This window comes from Rhincodon typus, chromosome 15 (genome assembly GCF_021869965.1).
Source record: "Rhincodon typus isolate 14 chromosome 15, sRhiTyp1.1, whole genome shotgun sequence".
NCBI classification, from domain to species: domain Eukaryota; kingdom Metazoa; phylum Chordata; class Chondrichthyes; order Orectolobiformes; family Rhincodontidae; genus Rhincodon; species Rhincodon typus.
In genome coordinates, this window is record NC_063346.1 from 40,590,666 (window position 1) to 40,612,326 (window position 21,661).

At 39.7% G+C, this 21,661-nt stretch overlaps 1 protein-coding gene across 4 annotated transcripts in view; it reads right to left on the minus strand.

Annotated features, from left to right (window-relative positions):
- The window catches only part of rpgrip1l (RPGRIP1 like), a 177,721-nt gene extending 157,123 nt beyond the window's left edge, over positions 1-20,598 (minus strand). Inside the window, exons 1-5 of one of the 4 annotated variants that reach the window (XM_048605887.1) lie at positions 20,520-20,598; positions 20,082-20,169; positions 15,588-15,732; positions 8,658-8,956; positions 2,132-2,237 (exon numbers count right to left, since the gene is read on the minus strand). In XM_048605887.1, coding sequence (XP_048461844.1) covers positions 2,132-2,237; positions 8,658-8,956; positions 15,588-15,732; positions 20,082-20,166 — 635 coding nt within the window. In that variant the 5' untranslated portion in view covers positions 20,167-20,169; positions 20,520-20,598. Of the gene's footprint in view, positions 1-2,131; positions 2,238-8,657; positions 8,957-15,587; positions 15,733-20,081; positions 20,170-20,519 lie in introns of those variants that run through there. The other 3 variants (XM_048605889.1, XM_048605890.1, XM_048605888.1) reach the window with 3 other exon arrangements.
- Between the last annotated feature and the right edge of the window lie 1,063 nt (positions 20,599-21,661).

Consider the following 21,661-nt stretch of genomic DNA (forward strand, 5'->3'; position numbering starts at 1 on the left):
TTGTTCTTCCATTCTTCTTCCTACCTCCCTTGTATAGCTCAACTGCGTCCGATGCTACAGACTTGGATCTGGCAGCAATCCCCCTGAAGAACCATCATCATAGCCACAACCCAAAAATTAAATACTGATTATCAAGCACGCTGGACTCATGCAACTCCTGCATTGCCGACTTGGTTCTCTGAGACTGCCTGGCGGTCATCCATTCCCTTGCTGCCTCAGTGCTACTGGCCCACTTCCCTACATATTATCCATGTAGTCCTCTGCCAAATAGAAGCACAACAGTGATACCAGCGATCACTCAAGTTACGAAACCTTGAGCTCAAGCTTGCGCAGCCAATGACATTTTCTGCCAGTGCTGTGTTCAGGTCTTCATACGTATTGCAGGACATGTACTCTACTTGCTCACTCGGATCTGCCATCCCATAACGTAAAAAAACATTTTTTCTGCTATCCTCATTGTAATAGATTACCAGCGCTCACCAATCAGCTTTTTCCCTTGTGGTGAAGTAAAAGCCAACTACAGTATACTGAAAACAGTAGAAAAAAGAAGGGAGCAACATTTTCTTTCCTTTACAAAACTGTCTTGTCCTTAGCAAACTCCCATTTCACACTCTACAATCAATGCAGCACTCAGTGCAGATAATGCAGCACTGAGGGATATCTTACACCTACCAAAAACAATTGACTCAACCTTCAATAAAACTGAATAAACTATTGACAAACTAAAATATTACAGCTCCTCTCAGAGTTTGTAAACCCCTAAAGAAAGGCTGCAACAAACCCAATTTCTCTTCACCTAAAGTATGATATGTAGTTAACTGCTGAAGTAAAGGAAAAAATAGACTTCAGATAAAAACAAAATCTCTCTTAAGACTCTGACACTTGCCAACTCTTCAGATTGAGGATACCTTCTATCATGATTTATGGCACCCCACCATTCTGAATTTGATAGATTTCAAACATCTAGAACCTCAACATTGGGTATTTATGAGGTGCTGTGGCGCATCAGCAACAGAATTGCTCAAAAACAATGTGTAACCTCATGAAATGGCATTCTACCATTTCCATGAAGTCAGAGGATCAACCATGATTCAACGTAGATTGCAAGAAGGCACACCGGGAGCAGCACAATGCATACCTAAAAATGAGGTGTCAACATGTTAAGCTATAAAACAGGACCAGCCATGTGCCAAACGAAACAAGCTACAAGAGATAGATAGATAAAAGCGATTCCACAACCAATGGATCAGATCTAAGCTCTGCAGTCCTGCCATCAGCAGGATGGCATGGGGCAGCATGACAGCTCAGTGGGTGCACTGCTATCACACAGCATCAGGGGCTCAGGTTTGATTCTACCCTTGGGCGACTGTCTGTGTGGAGTTTGCACATTTTCTCCGTGTCTGTGGATTTCCTCTGGGAGCTCCAGTTTCCTCCCCACAGTCCAGGGATATGCAGGCTAGGTGGATTATGCAGGGTTACAAGTATAGGGTGGGGGTGGGGAATGCTCTTTAGAGCTTTAGAGTGTCAGTGTGGACTTTAGGGCCGACTGGCCTGCTTTCACACTGTAGCGATTCTACGATTCCATGATCAGCAGACGTTAATGGTGGTAGATGATTGAACAACTCACTGTAAGAGACTCCACAAACATCCCAATCTGCAATGATAGGAGAGCCCAGCACATAAAGATAAGGCTGAAGTATTTGCAACAATCTTCAGTCAGAAGTGTTAATCAGATGAGCCATCTTGGCCACATGCAGAGGTCCCTAAAAGCATTTTCTCTAAACCGTGTGCTCCACATGACACATTCTCTTGAGGGTCTGCACATGGCCATCAGGTTGCCGACATCAGTCGCAGCACTGACTTCAAGTTTGGGAGGTCTCTGCCATGCACGGACCTCAGTGGTCATGCAGATGGACAAAATATTGGCAGTAATGCTGCTTCCTAACATCATAAACACCAGTCTTTTGTCAATTCAATTCCCTCCTTTTGGGACGTCAAAGGAAATGGTGTGGGAGAAGGAAGAGAAGCCATTGCAAGTGATATTCTGAACATAGTGAGATAGATGAAAAAAGAACCAGGTGAAACCATCTGGTTGACAGTGGAGGGGTGCAGTAAAGAAAGAGTGTCTTACAAATTTCGCACTTCTGCCCTGGCATCTTCAAGTAAGCTATGTCCATATCTGGGAAGCGTAGGGTGGGGAGATCTTGTTGTCAGCTCTGGATCTTGAACTCTAATTCCTAAACAAATCATATTTAAAGATTAAAATGATACCATGTATATTAATTACAAAAGTAAGCTAAACATTAGTCAGTCATAGGAGGCTTGTTGCAGTCAAACAAATAACCACAAGCTGATAATATGAATAACAAAAAAATAGTAAAGTGTTTTATTGGAGCTGAATTGCCCAGTTTTACAGGGAAAACAATGTTGAAACTGGTCTGAAGGAATTTAGTTCTTGATGAAAGGTCATACACTGCAAAAAAAAATCAAAAGCACTGTAGTATATTGTCACTTTTGGACTTTTTTCCCACATATTTGGATAACAGTTCAATTGAAATGCACAGTTTTAAAACTGTAATTCATACAAGTTCTAAAAAACACTGAGGTGAAAAATGATTAAAATGTGAAATGGGTTAAAGTATTGAAATTGTTTCTTCAAAGAATTAATACTGCACACCAATAGATTCAGCATGTTAGCTGAAGGATGATCAAATCACCAGGAATGGGAAGCAAGTAGAAAGCTGCAAAACTAAGATCAAGTGGCAGCATTGGAGAAGACAGAGTATGTTGGGAACTAATAGTACTACAAATATCTGAACCCATAATGCATGTGTTAGGAACTAAAATGTCAAATTAATGGCAAATGGCAATTCTACTAAAGATATCAATTAGTCATAGAATCAAAGGGTTGTTCTGAAGTTAAAACATAATAATCTGAAATTTCTGTTTGGAATATCCCACGAATGTCAGACTGCCATGGAGATAGATTACAAAAATCTGCTCTTTTATGTGGAGTTTCCTCGCATGTTTTTCTTGAGAAAATAAGAAGCTCAGTTTGGAGAAGTCAGAAAGTTTTGGGCTAACAGGTGGAAGCAAACAAGTTGGTGGGACTAAGCCCTCGGTACAGAAGGCAAAGAAGAAGAATTTGCCAAGAGCTGTGGAATAGCAGTGGACCTGGAGAATAAAACTAGCAGAAACCAAGGTTTGTACTAAGTTTCTGTTGAAATCATTGTGCAGGAATTGTGAGTGAAGCTCAGATTTCAGCTGAAAAGCTCTGAGATCTTACAAAGCAGTTGTGGGAAAAGGTGCTGTCAGACCGAAGAAAGTGGATAATCTTCAAAAACCTGATAAGTGGTCAAAGACTGTCTGGAGGAGTCATAGTACAAGTGCAGTTGAGTATTTCAATCTAAAATATGTGTTGTGTATTATTGTACTTTTTGATGTAAAGAATAAGTAATTCCTTAAGGCAGTGTTTAATTAGTAGTGCTTGCTTTACTTAATTCTTGTACAGTAAAAGTTATTTGCTCAAAACCATGGAATTGTATTGTTTAAATCTTTCAGCAAATAACCAGGATTTCAAATTTTTCTATGGAGATTGTAGAATTTGTTCAGAGTTAGCACAAAGTCATGTGAAAAATTCCTGGCTGGGAAGCAGAAAACATAGGATGCAGAAGCAGTCAAAACTTCAGGTTTAGTTTTAAAGAAGAGTCAGTTCAGACTCAAAATGATAACTCTGTTTTTCTCTCCACAGATGCTGCCAGACCTGTTGAGTTTCTCGAGCATTACTCTGTGTTTGTTTCAGATTTCTGGCATCTGCACTATTTTATTTTCTATTTTAGTCTAGGAAGTTAAATTTGAACTTAGCATCCAGAAAACAAAAAACAAGATTGGGAAACAACACTGTTTTTTTGCACATGTAGCCTTTAAGATTGTGGCTTGAACCTGTAGTTCAGGCTAAGTAGTTAACCTGCAATTCTGGCAATTGTTAAACAGCTGAAGAATTTGGAGTGACAACAGGTATAGAAAAGTTGATGATAAAGTTTCAAAATAGTGTTTAACAAAGGTACTCTCTGCCTTGGAGTCATTTTGAATTACAAATCCTTGTACCTTTTCTGAATTGCTTGGGAGCTTGGGGAGCCAATAGTTCCTCACTGCTTTCCACAGGGCATAGCCTCAGTCAAATCAGTGTTCTCCTTTCTCATGTACTGTAAATTTTGTGATCATTTGAAATTTGGTATTTATCCATTTGCCCTGATGAACTTGAGATGAAAAGTGTTGTCTCTTTATTCAGCAATTTTCAAATTATATTTCCTTATTGTTGATTCTTTGTAAAACATTTTGCTAAAACAGTTTGCGCTGATTTTACCTAGTAAGCAGAATAAGTGATTACATCTGATTTCAAGATTAAATGGCCAATATCATTCGGAATGGCTAAGTTAAAAAAAACACACTTGTATGGCACTCCTTTTGAGGGCAGGGTAATGTGTACAAGAGATATATTCAGTAACTTATGCTATATTCCTATTAATGGTGCTATATTTATCAATGTGAGGAGGTTTCTAACTCCCAAAACTCACTCCTACAAAGACCCACCCACTTGTTTCTGTCTCGATTAGAATAATTTCAAGCGCACTCAGCTAAGTTGGCAGGTCCTCCTTAAATATACAGATTGAACTCTTATTTATTTGGTCATTACCTTCACAGCATTCACAGCTGGGAATTAAAACTGAGCTCCATGGATACCTAATATAGGACCAGCTCCACTAAAAATTTGCTGAAGCATTCCACAGTAATGAATTATTTTTAGACTGTTGAGCTTAGTAAATACTAAAACTAGTTTTCTTTCAACACTAGAGACGATACAGTATGGAGCTGGAGGAACATAGCAGGCCAGGCAGCAGAGGAGCAGGAAAGTTGACGTTTTGGATCAGGACCCTTCTTCAGAAATGGGGAGTGGGAAGGGAGCTGGGAAATAAATAGAGAGGAGGAATGGGGCTGGGGAAAGTAGGTGGGATGGTGATAGGTGAATGCAGGTAGGGAGTGGTGGCGATTGGTCAATTGGATGGGTGGGGCGGATATGTGGGAGAGAAGATGGGTAGGTTGTGTCAGGTCAAGGAAGCGGAGATGAGAGAGAGGGTCAGATATGGGATGAGGCTGGGGGTGGGGAGATGTTAAAACTGGTGAATTCGATGTTTAGGGCATCAGCTGTAGACTCCCGAGGCGGAATATGGGGTGCTGCTCCTCCAGTTTGCATGTGGTGTCATTATGACACTGGAGGAGGCTCAGGATAGGCATGTCACCCAGGGAGTAGGAGGGGTAGTTAAAATGGTTGGTAACCGGAAGATGTTGTCATTTGTCACGTACAGAGTGCAGATGCTCTACGAAACGGTATCCGAGCCTCCGCTTTGTCTCATTGATGTACAGGAGGCCACATTGGGAGCAACGGATACAATAGACCAAGTTGGCAGATGTACAGGTGAACCCTTGTCTGATATGAAAGGTTTGCTTTGGGTTTTGAATGGAGGTGAGGGGGGAGGCGTAGGGGCAGGTGTAGCATTTCCTGCGGTTGCATGGAAAGGTGCTGGGTGTGGTGGGGTTAGTGGGGAGTGTGGAGTGGACGAGAGAGTCGCAGAGTGAGTAGTCCCTACGAAAGGCAGATAGGGGTGGGGAAGGAAATATCTCTTTGGTCGTGGGGTCGGATTGTAGGTGGCGGAAGTGGCAGAGAATGATATGCTGGATGCGCAGGTTGGTGGGTGATATGTGAGGACAAAGGGGATTCTGTCTTTATTTTTGTTGGGGGGAGGGGGTTCGAGGGCAGAAGTGCAGGAAATGCAAGAGATGCAGTTGAGGACATTTTCGATCACTGGAGGGTGGTGTTGTGGTCCTTGAAATAGGAGGTCATCTGGGATGTCCAGGAGTGGAACGTTCCATCTTGGGAGCAGATGTGACTGAGGTGGTGGAATTAGGAGTAGGGGATCGCCTTCTTGCAGGAAGATGGGTGAGAGGAGGTGTAGTCTAGGTAGCTGTGGGAGTCGGTGGGCTTGAAATAGATGTCAGTGTTGAGGCGGTTACCAGAGATGGAGACACAGAGGTCCAGGGAGGGGAGGGAGGTATCAGAGATGGTCCAGGTGAATTTGAGGTTGGAGTCAAAGGTATGAGTAAAGTTGATAAACTGTTCAAGCTCCTTGTGGGAGCATGAGGCAGCACCGATACAGTCATCAATGTAGCGGAGGAAGAGGTGGGGGATACTGCCAGTCTAACAGCGGAAAAGGGACTGTTCCAGTATCCTATAAAGAGGCAGGCATAGCTTGGGCCCATGCAGGTGCCCATGGCCACCCTGTTAGTCTGTAGGAAGTGCGGTTCTTTCAACATCTTTCTTTTTTAAAGAAAGTACTCATCTTGAATCTATAATCTTAGTGTCTTATTCTTTTACCCATGTAAACCTGATTTCATTAACTTCCGTCCTAAGATTTTAATCTTCATGCTAGTGGAATGCTGCTGGCTCTGAGGCAATGTTAAGATGTATTGTACTTCCTGTCCAGCTACTGCAAAAGGTTGCAGTTTAGTCCACTACTCAGCTGATTTGGCATGCTAACATTAGTCGGCAACTATATCTCGAGTGAGTTATCAAAAAGGTGATCATGAAAAATAACAAAATTATTTTCTTTATCTATCCACCAAATATCATAAATGCCAATTATACATATTCATTTTTTAATTCTGTAAACTACATTAGCATTTAAATTTCTTTTCACTTCCTGGCAGAAATTAAAGTGTTTACAACAGACAATAATGCTATAGAAAGGACAGCAAAACTACTATCTGCAGATTTGGAAGGGCTTGCATTACATTAACACAATACATTAGTAAATTAATGGTGAAACTTAAGTTTATTTTTCATTGCAATCCAAGTGCTAAAAGCTGCATTGCAGAGATGAACACCAATTTATGATGAAATTGCTCAGAATTTCTGAAATTTGCCTATCCATGCCACTATTTCTATTGACCATATTACTCCATGTCTAAACTCTATGACAGATAGTGATTAAACAAATGGACAAAAATAGAAATTGCTGGTAATGCTGTGCAGGTCTGGCAACATCCGCAGAGGGAAATCAGAGTGAACATTTTTGGTTGAATGACCCTTCCTCAGAAACAATTGGAGCTTTATTTTGAGTAACTGCCCTACTTCTGCAGGTGCACAGTCTGATATTTAAAAAAAAACTCAGAATTTGTCTGTCAAACATTCCAAACAAAGGAACTAAATAAAGTCATAGAGTCATACAGCACAGAAACAGACTCTTTGGTCCAACTCGTCCGCACTGACCAGACATCCCCAATCTGACCTAGTCCCACTTTCTAGCATTTGGCCCATATCGTTCTAAATCCTTCCTATTCATATACCCATCCAGATGGGTTAAAGAAAAACTAAGCTAAATGGGTTCAGATGAATGCTGATGACCACTGTTGTTCAAATAATGGTTTGTCTTGGATTCAATAACATAGATAACAAGGGATTATTGTATTTAGGGGTCGAGTGCATTTTTAATGCATATTATCTGTCACAAGTTCAGTTTTATTATTCTGTAAATCCATTAATTATCAAGATTGTTGCACACTGGTTCACTTGAACTCTTCTAACAGTTGTTACAATGATAGGTCACAAAATATTTCAGCAGGAGTGTCTAACACTTTTTTTTTGCCTTCTTCCTGGATTTTACTGGTTCCCAGTAGAATTTCTTCACGGCAATAGTTTTACAAGTGAAAATGCATCTGAATGTTGGGCCACTTGTTTGCACACTGTAGGGATTCTATGCTGATGATGTGACATCCTCATCCTCCCTGCACTCTAACCTCACATTTACCAATTTCAGCAGTGGCAAAACAGATGTCTATGATTCTCGAAGTTTAAATTCCAGAATAGGGCAGCTGCCTGCTGTGAAAATGAAGAACGGGGGAGGGTTTGCCTTCCCCCCAACAGTTCTGCACTATGAAAGAACAGTCCGGATGGGAGTGCTATCCACATTTCTGAAGGAGCCCTGATTGGAATTACCTGTCAGAAATGCAGAACTCTACTCTTTCATTACAATGAAGGGACAGCATGCAATCTGTGCATGATTGCCACTCCTTGGAAAATCTGGATCAAATGTAGCTTTAGGTCGGCACTGAAAAAGAAATTTATTTTGATTGACGGGACAGACCATCAGAGAATGATGCTTTTTGTGCAATTCCTGGACAAGAGACAAACATATTTGGCTGTGAAGCTATCAGGAATATACAGCTTAAGCAATTGTGGCATAAAATATTGATCATTCACCCCTAGTCAGTATTAGTCCTTATTAAAATAATATTATTGAACAATAACATTTCAAACAATCACAGTTTTGATTAAATATTGAAATTAATCCTTATAATCTGAACATATTAACAATGACTAATGCTAGAGACACATATGAAAAAACAGGCTACAATTAATTCTTAATTTTACATCAAAAATATATCTAAGTACGAACTGGGGGTTATTGAAAGTTTAATGTGCTTCCTTGATTTAAAAATGTTATGAACGAAATCTTTAGGTAAAAGTAATTCAAAGTACTATAGAACATGGTACAGTTGGAAACTTGAAAAATAAACATACTTCCAGCTATTTCTGGTACCTTTTTTAAGATTTTCTTGTGTAAAGGCAACTTCATGAACTTTTCTGAGGCCAGTATTTACACGTGATTGTACATAACTGTATGGTGTGTTTCTACGGCCTTGCACTTGTAGCTGCTGTTTAGTCGCTACCAATCGATTCTTCAGCCCATCATTCTGCTTCTCCAGTTCACAAACTCTTTCCTGCAGTTCCTCAATCATCTCTTCCATCTCAATGTCCCTGCCTATCCGCTTGGTGCCGCCACTCTCCATCTCAGCCCTCTTCTTATCATTTACAAGCCTAATTAGCTTAGTAGCCATCCTGACAGAACAGGAAAAGAATATGAAAAGTCAGCACAACTATTTTGTTGAAAAGGCCATAAACACTGCTAAAGACTCTAGCTTGGAACGTGAATAATACATTTCAGGTTTTGAAATAACTATTACTGCCTGTGAAGAATTCTTTGAAGTTAATCAAAACCATAGAAGAACAATCTGCTGTGTAACACTGACAAATAGCAGTTTCCTCGGGCTTATCATTCTAGCTTGCTGCACAGGCAACACATACTTACTCCATATGCTTGATGAATAACAAATCAAAGGAAGTTATATACGGAGCACACCATAAGTTCCTAAGAATAGTTCCAAGGAGTGGGTGTAGGAGGAATGCAAGGTTTTAATCTATACCTTAACATTGTGTTTACTCCTTTTACTGTACCACATACAGCGTAAAGAATTTAAAATTTTAAAACCTCGCAAGCTGTAAAGTTTAGGTGGTCCTTATAAAACCAATTCAATATGGAACACATCATTAATTATAAGCTCCTAACTTTAGCTTTGCTTTGCAACCTTAAATGAAACAATTGAGAAAGTAGATTTGAACAAATAATGACTTTCAGACACAGTTTGATTTTAAATTTAAGACAGGCCATCATGGTTTTCATTTTATTTCCAAAATACTGTCAGAATTTAATGTTGGCATTTGATCAACTGTACCTTTGATTCCATCCAGTTTTGATGTGAAATACTAACTGGGAACAAAAGTCTATGAAAGGGCACATGAGGGTGATGTAATAATAGAGTAACAGAAAACATACATATCAGTGAATGTAAAACACTTGGCACAAAAAGAAAGGAAAGGTGGCTTTGATGAATAGGACAAGTTGCAGACCTTACAAAATTGGTCACACATCTCTAACACCAGGATTTTGTGCCTGGTTAATAACAAGCCTTGATTTTTGCACTGAGCTTGTCACATGTATAAAGCGATGTATCCATTTATTTGTTTAAGGTGGGTGATTTGCTATGATGTGGTATATGTCAAGTGCTGGATTTAAGTGGGAAACAGTGAAACCAAATATATTTATATACATCAGAGGAGATGGAAGTAAAACATATATTGCATTACCTCTAAACATCAACAATGTTTGAAACAAAAATATAATTAAACACTTCCTCTTTGCTGAAAGATGTTTTTTTCTGACGATAGTCAGGAAACTTGTAGATGCAAAGAACTTCAGCATAAATTCTTGGGTTGTGGAAATTGTAGTTCACAGGATTATGCAAAATTTATTGGACTTTTTATTAGTGTTTAACCCCTTGCACACTCAACATGGTTCACAGCTGATAAATTGCCTTCCCAACAATGTTTTACTGTAAGGACATTTACTAAAGATACAATAGCTTTGTTAAAGCAATGTTATTGCTGACATTCAGCATTATATACCTTTTCATCTAATTTACCTCTGCAGTATTGTTCAGAATATATCAGAGAATTAAGATGTTTATAGCTCAAATGAAATAACACCAGAGCGTGATTTAATATAAATAATATGCTTTTAATAGCATTCTTATGTATATTTTACCCCCTTCCATTATTTAAGATGAGTACAAACAGCAAGATGGATTTAAATTTGACTGACACTGAGGAGATGGAATCGAAGGTATGTTGAAACAACTCCCAGACTCTGTCCCATTATCAGGGCAATTATTGACAGCGAGACCTGAAAAGAACAGACTGCCCTACCCCAAGATGGTCAGTGTTCATAAATAATGGCTCAATCAGAGTCAATCTTATTGTTCTTTGAGCATTTTACCAACGCTGGGGCAATCCCCAGCTTGTGAGGAGGCTATGAGCTAAATGAAGATGGTCTTGCAGAGGCAGCCTGTGGAAGGCTGAAGACAAGGTGGGCAACTCCACAGTCCTAGATTTCCCAGGAAGGATCCTCCACCCCTGCCAGAACCTGGCCCTGTACTTTTTTTTAAAACAAAGAGTTTGTTCCCCCTACTTGCCTCAGCACTGGGCAATGCTCCTGGCAGTGGTGTTGAAGCTGCTGAATTTCCAGACCTCTGATTAGGCCAGCAGCTCTCTGGGGCAGGCTGCTGTCCTGAATTGGATGATTGTCATCCATAAAATTCAGAGAGAAGTTCTGTTGCCTACCCCTGCATGTTGATGATACGCACTTCCTTCTGATGTCGAGCCATCACTCAGTTGGTCTACTTAGGCTGTGGTGTGCAAGATGAAGACACTTGAAGGCATCATTAACTTCTGCGTGGATTCTTCCCTGATCCCTAGCCATAAATTTGGCAGAGGATTCGTGGAAACGTATGAGAAAGCACACAACTGCTGTTCACGTTATTTCGCCATGGTTTCCACTGCTGTTTTGCCAAAATTGGCAACAATAACAATTACTGAGAGAGATTGGGAAACACCTAAGTAAATAGCAGTTGACACCACTGTGGTAAAAAGGGTGAAGTTTAGCTATACTTCTGGGTATGTCCTGGACTTCAGCATTGCACTGTAAATTTTGGCCCGGGGTTTTACTATTGCTTAGGAGGAGTCTTGGCGAACTGGGATAGATGTTCTGAGATTAACAGTGCTGCAGTGGAGCTGCTGAATTTTGGCTTATGTGGCTCTTTAATCTGGCACCACTGTGCATTATAAAACCTGGGTTTGACAGGACTATGAAAGCCAAACTCAAGGTCACTAAAAAAAAAATTACAGTGGTTCTCAACAGTGTGTGGAGGAGCAAAACTGGGTAGAGGATCCCCTGTCTAGCAGCACTGGATTGTTATTTTCTGAGGTATCACTATTAAAACTGAATTTAGTTATTTCTGATGGTGTCAAGAACCTATCTCTCTGCATCTTTATCAGTCTCACTGTGGGCGAGATTGTATGGAGATAGATGTATTCCTCGTTCTCCCAGTCCCTGGTCAGCCAGCCTTCCTGAAGACCAGCTGCATGCATTGATATTATGCTGGTGGTAGTCCTAATTGAGATGGAGTGGGACTTTTACCACTATTTGGGAGGAAATCCCACCATACGGAGCTGTTTGCCAATCTGATAGGTGGACTGTGTAGACATATATTTAAATACTGGCCACTGCTGGGGCCAAATAGATCCTAGATTTCAGACAAGTCTGGGGATTTTGGTTGGGCTAGCTTGGCAGACCCCAGCAGTGGGGAAAAGTGTCCTAAGCTGGAGGGGTGGGCTATCTCCAGTAGGTATAGGGATCCCACAGGATGTACCTTGCTTCCTGCCCATCTGCCTTGCCTTGGCCTTGCCTTGTCATGTATAATATTGTAGTGAAGGTGGAATGAGGCTCTTAATTTCCATTTGAGGACTTCGATAGGAGTATAGTTGGGCCAGACTACACCTTCTCCATTGAACGTAGTATGGGAGGTGTTATGGGCTGAGCAGGAAGGTGGTGTGCAGGCCATCTGTTTTATTTTACAAGCCCCCACCTTTAAATACGCTGGTAGAGGGCCATAAAATCCAGCCCCGTTGTTTCTAATTTGTACACATACACAGCTCTTAAGAAAATTTTGAAAATGCTGATTACCACCTTTGTTTTGCATATAGTAATCAGTTGAGGAAAGTCACTTTATTTGCCTTCTATTTCTATTTAATACCTTGCTGTGTCTCAGAGATGTTAGTGATTAAAAACCAAAAGAACTGCGGATGCTGTAAATCAGGAACAAAAATAAAGTTGCTGGAAAAGCTCAGCAGGTCTGGCAGCATCCGTGGAGGAGAAAACAGAGTTGGTCACTGGACCCGAAACGTTAACTCTGTTTTCTCCTCCACACATGTTACTGATTAAGCTGTTAGTACTTTTTAAAAGGTACTGGGTGAAAATTAGAGATTTTGTCTTTGTAACTAATTAGAGATTAACATGTTTAAAAGAACAAAAATAGCAATGAAATGAGAATTAGAGGCAGTTTGCTTCAAAATTCAAATGATTTGTTTTTATTTGCTAAGTCATACTGTCATACAGCATAGATACAGACCATTTGGCCCACCATGTCTATGTCGACCAACAAACACCAATCTACACTAATCCCATTTATCTGCACTTGGTCCATCACTTACTAAGCCCTGGCATTTTAAGTACTCATATCATCGTACTTGCCTATATTTAGATTCACTAAATACAAGACACCTAACCAGCTTCTGCCCTGTCTATGAATGAACTTAATTTCTCAAATTTGGATGAGGAAAGATTTCTGCATCTCACAACTTAACGAGAATAGAAGAAATTAAGAAATAGGTGGAGGAGTTAGCCATTTGGTCACTCAAGCTTTCTCCACCATTCATTAACGTAGTAGCTAATATAATTGTGGCCTTTCCTCTTCTTTCCTTCCTTTCCTCAGCATTGAATATATGCAGTGACTCACCGTGCACTGCCCTCTGTGGAAGAGACTTCCGAAGACTAATGATTCTCTGAGAGAAGAAATTCCTCCTCAACTTCATCTTAAGGAGGAAACACCTATTTTTAAACCGTGTCTCCTAGTCCCAGATACCTCACAAGGGAAAGTTTCTCTTTTCACAAGCCTTCTTGAATTTTATATGTTTCAATAAGAGAACCTCTCGTTCTTCTAAACACTGATGTATAAAAGCACAACCAGTTCAACCTACGAGTCATCATACTGAGCCTTCTCTGAACTAACCACCAATGCAAACATATCTCTCCTTTAGCGAGGAGACCAAAACTGTACACGATACTCCAGGTGTAGTCTCATCAATGTCCTGTACAGTTGTAGCAAGACTTCCCTACCTTTATATTTCATCTTATTTGCACTAAAGGCCAACGTACCAGTTGCCTTTCTAATGATGTGCTCCACTGTCTGTTAGCTTTTCTGTGATTCACAAATGAGGTCACATAGATTCTTCTGTATCAAAAACTCTGCCGTTTCTCCATTTAAATAATATTTACCCTTTCTATCTTCCATACCAAAGTGGACAGCATCACATTTTCAGACATTGTACTCTATATTGTGCTGTCCTTTTTCATTAGCTTTCTGAATTTCCTCTCAAATAACGCGTTACTTACTTTGAAAGTCTCCCCGTAATCCAACACCGCCTCCACTGTTCTCTGTGGAAGATAAGTGCAAAGACTAACGACCTTCAGGTAAAGAAATCCTCCCTACCTTTGTCTTAACTGGGAAATCCGTTACTTTAACACTATGCCTCCTAGTTCTAGACTCCCCATCAGGTGAAGCATTCTCTGAGGAGGACTCTGGTTTCAACAATGAAGCTCACCCTAATGGTACAGTCTTTGCTCCCCAATGGTCTTGATTGTACGTCATGGATTGAAAGCCATTTCTCCCAGATCTACCTTTGAGTCATGCATTTACCTCTCTTATTTTATACCTGTCTGCTTGTGGCTAGGTCAGTTGTGGTTCTGCTTTTTTAATTTAGTCCCTACTGAACTTCCTCAAGCTGTTATTTTTTAATCACTTTATTTGGATATGTTTTGGCACGCCTCTGCATGGATATTAAACCCGGACCTTCTGGCTCAGAAGTAGGGATACTACCACTGTGCCACAAGCATCCTTTTCTACAGTTTAAAAAACTCAGAGCAAAATTTACACAGGTGGGCATTAAGCAGTCTGTCCTTCTGTGATTCTATAAAAGCACATCGGTTGTCTGTTTTAAATAAAAATTTTGAATTGTTAGAAACTATAAATATTCCAGAAGCCTGACTATCAAATGACACAAATATATCCTCAGGAAATGGTTGGACTATATTTGATCAAACCAATTATTTTGAATTAAGCCAGAAATGTCACAAGTCCGGGAAAGTCCAGTTTTCAGGCAGATTGTTGCCTTCAAAATATTTCTTTAATTAAAAAAAGGCAAACAGAGCTAGGTTTCATCATGTGTAATTTTTTTTTAGCTTCATCAACATTCTTATTTTAGAGATTTCTATTCACACCAAATAATAACTGTGCTGTTAAAATGTTTGAAACTGGTTCTTGTGTACAGTTGGACGGTCCAGATATGAGAGTTTCATTTTATTGAATAAGGCTGGCCCGAGAGAACCCGAATGTTCTTACTGAATCCTGGTCATTTTGGTGAGGCATGTAGTACTCTTTTGTTTATATACAGCACACAATTAACGACTTTGTTTGTTTTAAGTACATTGAAGGTTCATTGGCAATTGAACTGAAACAGCCATAAAAGTTCAATGTTCAATTTACATTATGAGCCCAGTTTGCTGAGATGAACTGAAGTTGCAATTTGAGGATTATCAAAGTCTTGGTGCTCCTAGGTTAGGGAGGGGGAAAAATATAAAAATCATCTAGAGTTCCTTCGTATTTCCAAGTCGTGATTTTTGCTGACAGACATGCATATTAGGTGAGGACCAGAATGTGTTAGCTATGATCAAACAACCTGTCAGCAATCATTTGGAACACATGTAGAAAATCCCTATCTGAAAGAGGTGCTCATCGATTATCAGCTGTCTGTGTTTTTGAGGAAAATAAAGGCAGAGGGAGAGATGCATAACAACAAAAGATAAGTTTTTAAAACGATAAATATCTTCAATTATCTTCTTAAAAATGTAACACTTCAGACAGTAACAATAAGAGAAATCTAAGTACTTGTTAAATAGCTGATAACAGAGAAAACAACAATTTCATCATTAAAGAATGAAATCAACAGGAATTCAAACCTTTTAATTTTATCTTCTTGTTTTCGTGCATGTTGTTTGAGTAAAAGGTTTTCATCATGTAGCCGAAGAAAGCGATCTTCCAGCTCTTCACGGCAAATACGAGACACGGCTTGACGAGCTCTAGTATTCTGTGTACCAGATGATTCTGTGATTACAAAGCAATATATTCAGTCACATCCTATAATTATATGATTACTACATGTTGTACAACAGGGCAAATTATCTATTACTAATGCTCAGTTTCAATATTAACAGCAATATGTTCTAACTGCTGACTCCCATGACAGTTTGTATTTAGCTGTTTCTTGACTTCAGTTCTGGTTTTGCTGCGGGATATATTCTGTTATTCCAATTTACTAGAACAACACAAGGAAAAGTACAAACATTATCCAATCAACTGACACAGTACTTATCACAATAGTTCCTCAGGATGGTGTCCTAGGCCGAAACATCTTCATCTGCTTCCATCCCTTATAAGGTCAGAAGTGGGGTATTTGCTGATGAATGGCACAAGGGTCAGCACCACTTTGACCCCTTAATACTGAAGCTGTCTACATCAATGGTCAAGTGCACAAGTGAGTGAACGAGCTGGAGTCTGGGTGGGTGAAAGAATAAGTGAATGGGCTCTGATAATGAGTGAGCTAGTGATTAACTTGCGGGCAAATGAGTGAACAACTTGGGGTTGGTTGGGTAAGTGAGTGAATGAGTGACTGGGTGGTTGGATAAATCAGTGAGCGAGCGATTTGACGGCTGGCTGAGCAAATGAGTGACTGAATGGATGGGCAAGTGAGTGATTGATGGGGGTGGGCGGCTGCAGCAGGGGCGCATGAGTAATTGAATAAGTGACTGGAGAGGGGCTTGAGACAGCGAGAGTGACTGTGGGGAGGGATGGGCGAGTGATTGAGTGGCTGGGGTATGTGTAAAAGTATGCATGAGTAGGGGCGCTGGTTGGGTGCAAATGCTTTGTGGGTGAGTGAGCATGTGCTTTCTATATGAGTGAATGAGTGATAGGGCGGTTGGTGAGTGATTCAGACTGGGGCGAGTGATTGAATTATTAACTGACTAAGGGGCTGGGCAGATCTGAATGAGTTATTAACTGCGGGTTGGGTACATGCGTGGGTGAGTAAATCACTGGTTGGGTAAAGGTTGGGGAGTTGGGGAAGGCGGCACGATGTCTCAGTGGTTAACATTGTTGCCTCACAGAGCCAAGGACCCGGGTTCGATTCCAGCCTCAGACAAAGTTTGCAAGTTCTCTCTGTGTCTGCGTGGTTTCGGCTGGGTGTTCTGGTTTCCTCCCACAGTTCAAGGATGTGCAAGTTAGATGGATTGGCCATGGTAAATTACCCATAGTGTTCAGGGATATGTAGGTTAGGTGCTTTAGCCATGAGAAATGCAGGGTTGCAGGGATGGGTCTGGGTGGGATGCTCTTCGGAGGATTGATGTAGCCTCGTTGGGCGGAATGCCTTGTTTCCACACTGTGGGGAATCCATAAAAAAAGCAAAACCAGGCTGAAAGGCAACCCACCTATGGCCCCGGCTTTCATGTTAATTTTACTGAGGCTAACTCTATGTTTGCCCACCAGAAGGGAACAAAAGTCAGTATTACTAAAAATCCAACCACCCAGTTCAGCCCAATGCCTCATCCACTTGCCTGGTGTTCAGGACTTGGGAACCGCTTCTTAACCAAATTGGCAAAAAAAAAATGTGATCAATTAGTTCTGCTGCTGGGCTCTCTTCATTGGCTCGTTGTTATTAATTATTTATTTAAATTATCACTTATTGCTTTGAAATTTTTTTTTCTGGAATTTGTATTTACTGTTGTTGCATAGCTCAGCTTTCTGAAATTTACATACTAGACGCCCGAATAAGAGAAAAATGGACTTGTGGCCACCCCATGCAAAAAGGTTGGACAACCCGGATTTCATTCCCTCCCCAGTACTCTGTTTCCTTTGCCCACTAAGTTAATGCCCTCCCTTATTCTAGAAATTGTCCAATTACTCTAAGAACTAGGTTGAATACCCATGTTCTAACACCCAGGTTTTAACCTTTTCTTTCCTGCTTTGAATATGATAGAAGAAAGATTTTTTGTAGAATACAGTTGGAAATTCAATGGTATGTCCATGTTTCTCAGGCACTAAACAGATTCGTAAGTCTGACATGGCAGGTAGCAGGGTTGAATTCATTACAAATTAGAAGTGTGCCACCACCATTTTGCTATAGGCACAAAAATAGGCCGCAGGAGTCTTAAGCCTTTCTGAAGATTTTTTTGTGTAAAACTAGATTCCTAAGTGTGCAGATAGAGTCAGAAAACTGAATTCAGGCAAACCAATCCACCTGAGCATGGAATTAGGAAGTGCAGGTTTCATTCCCAGCTCTACATTAAAATTATGGCTGCTGCTATTTGGTTTTTCTTTTTGCCTTCTCTCCTCTCAGCAATCGTCCTTCCCTTTAAGTACTTAAATGAGGCTGCTTCCAGAAATTTCAATCCTTTCTCATTCTTTTCTTTTGGGAGCCCAAGGGGTGTTTGCAGCTCGTTAGTCTAATTTAAGTGGTATAAAATGGTATTAAGCTCATATCAAATGCACATTGAGCTGACAAATTCTGGCACCGGGATAATTATCTGCCCCAGTTCATGTTGCCTTTACACTGTTACTCTTGATATCCTATTCTTTAATTCAAACTACCGAACAGTTTTGGGCTGCATATCTGAGGGAAGATGTGCTGGTGTTGCAGAGGGTCCAGAGAAGGTTTACAAGAATGATTCTGGGGATAAAGGGCTTGTCATATGAGGAGCAGTTCAGAACTTTGGATTTCAATGGAGTTTAGAAGTATGAGGAGGATCTGATTGAAATTTACAGAATATGGAGAGTCCTGGATAGAGTGGATGTGGAGAAGACGTTTCCACTCATTCACTAGGACACAGCCTCACAGTGAAAGGATGACCTTTTAGAACGGAGATGAAGAGGAATTTCATCAGCCAGAGGTGGTGACTCTGTGGAACTCATTGCACAGAAGGATGTGAGGCCAAATCATTGAGTTATTAAAGACAGAGATTGACAGGTTCTTGATTAGTAAGGGGATCAAAAGGTTATGGGAGAAGGCAGAAGAATGGGGTTGAGAAACATATCAACCATGATCAAATGGTAGAGCAGACTCAATAGGCTGAATGGCTTAATTCTGCTCCTATGTCTTATGAGACATTGGCAAAATAGATCACAAAAAAAAATAACTCATTTTAACAACATAAAGATGTTGATCAAGCAAAGTCAACAGTTCTCTTCAGCTCACAAGAACATAAATTACTGGAAAAACTCAGCAGGTCTGGCAACATCTGTAGAGAGAAAGCAGAGTCAATATTTTGGGTCCAGTGACTGTTCTTCAGAACTGCCAGTTAACATCAATTCTGCTTTCTCTCCACAGGTACTGCCAGACCTGCTGAGTTTCTCCAGCAATTTTTTTTTTAAGTTTTCCAGCACCCATTTTATTTTTGTTTAGGGAGTTCTTTCCAGCAGTCCAGACAAATTCCTGCTCAGATTATCCTTTTAAGTCTGGACATTTGACTGGGCATGAAAAATGTGACTCGGTTCATTAGACTCAAGAGACTTGCTCAACAAATTTGAATTTTTGATATAGGGAAGTGTGTAAATACGTTGAAGATTTATCATGATCCACATGTACTCCAGGCACATTGCATGAATCCTCCACTATACAATTCTTCAGCTACCAGGTTAAAAATGTACACAGTCTGACTTCCCACCTGCATCAAAATCCAACAAATTCTTTCCTCCTTTCACGCATGCACTATAGGAAGAAAATTTCTCTTCAAGCTGAAGTTCAATGATGAACCTCATCAAAAGTTGAAACTCTACTGAACTCTACTGAACTTCAGACTTTCACACTTCCTTTCTTCAATGCAGCTGAATATCCATTCAGTATCTCTTGTCATGAGCAAAAACAGACATGAACAATAACAATCAAAGCAAGCTACACAATTTAGTTGGTATCATATAATTAACACACATATCATACATGATCAAAAAACAGGTTTCAAAAATATATCGATCTAACATACTGAGTACCAAAATTCTGACTCCATTGTTGCCTTAGGCAACTCATTGCGAATAAGAATTCAAGAATAACATGATCCCATATGGAATCATTTTAAGTAAACATCTTTTTAAAATTTTTCATATAAAAATTCCTGAACAGAAAAGGGAAGAAAGGAAATGTAAGTTTTAAATAGTGATCAAAATGACTTCTGTTTATGGTAACAGGATGTTATGGAGACATAGAATAATGAAACAAGACTCAATCTCTACTTGCACAAGGCACGTGAAGGGTACAATTAGTACCAGCTGATGTTCGGTAGTGACTTTAATCAGTAAGCCATGACCATTTGGATCAATGATACCATAAAAGGAAAAGATTATGAAGTAAAACTAATGGATACACTGATCAAAGTATGTTGTAGTAATGACAAGCAGGTGCCTCCAACCTTGCAAGGCACCAATTCCAGCCAGGTTCATGCCTACATCCTTCACAGGGAGGTCTCCTGCTGTCTCATCAGATAGGCCCAACATCGTCTGTGAAAGAAAGAGGACAAATTACATTTGAGTGTTTTTTAAATCCACACCTTGTACCTTAACATTTTAGGATTTTATCACTAAGCAGCTGGGGTCATCTTACTTTTATGGCTTTTCCTCAGAGAGAATCAGTGTTTTGAAGCTAAGGTTATTACAGTAATCAAAACATATTGTGAATATTTCAGAGTGGTGATAAAAAAATTTAGTTTGATCCTTATATTGTCTAAAATCTTTCATCTGCGATGCAGATAAGTTATGATACAAAGCTTAGAACCACTTTGTTCTGCTTTATGAAATAACTGACTCCAGCTTTAAAGCCTTTACCACCTGTTGCACATCTGGACACTTACTCTCAAGTAAATTTGTTAAATATTTGCCAACCCAGGTGTTTCTTCCTTTACAAGATGTTTTACCTCATGCTGAAGCCCCTGCAAAGTCAAAAATATGCACCCAGTGTTGAAATTTACACTGTAATTAGAGGTTGCAATAAGATACAAATATTGTTTCCATGCAAAGCTATGTTCAAACATTAGCTCACATAGCTCACAGTAATAATACATTTTAACGACTGGAGCAGTTAATTTATCACATCATCTTGTTTAGTAGAGCTGGTGGGTGACATAATGTTATTAGTGGCAATGGATTTTTGTGGTAACAGAAACATTTTAGTTTCTTGATACTTTCCAGATCAACATTGTTAAGTAGAATAATTAACATAGATTGGGCTACAGAGGGTCAGAAAGTGAGCTGAGTATTATTAGCCCTTTCAAACATATACCAGCTTACAACCTTGACAGTTTATCTGAATATGACATGTTACAACAAAAATAATGACTAATGAGGAAGGCCTTTGCTGAATCTTAATTGATACATCTAAAAAATGCAGCATTTAACTGTTCCTTGAAAGGTTCTTAAGTTTTCTCTGTAATTCTTTCTGGAAGCATATTCCTTACACTTACACTCAACAAGAACTTTCTGGTTGCAGTTCCAATTTTATCTTTTAATAACTTGAATCTACCCTAATCTCATGATACAGTTTAAAGTAAAGTATTTTTTTCCACTTCTTTAACTATCTTATGTATTTAATGTGATTACTTTGCTTGACTTAATTCCTAAAGTTTCTTTAGTCTTTTCTCATAGTCTAGACCTTTGCCAATAGTAGTAAGCTACATTTTTTTTTCTCTGTACTAACTCTAGTACTTAAGTGTCAGCCTAGTGTCCGAGAACCAGAACCCGATGCATTACTCTAAGGACAGTCTGAAGAGAACACTACAGTTTGGTTATGACTTCCTCGATCTTTCATTCTCTACTTCTCATTGTATAGTTCAACAGGTAGTAATTACTAAGTCTGTGACTTGTTCTTGTTTTCATACAGGAATTTAATTTATATTGAATACATAGGCATGGTGTCAATTTGTTGCCATTAGTTGATTGGATAAAGGTCACGTTTAACTCACGCAAACCATTCAAATCTAGTGATCAATTTTTCAAA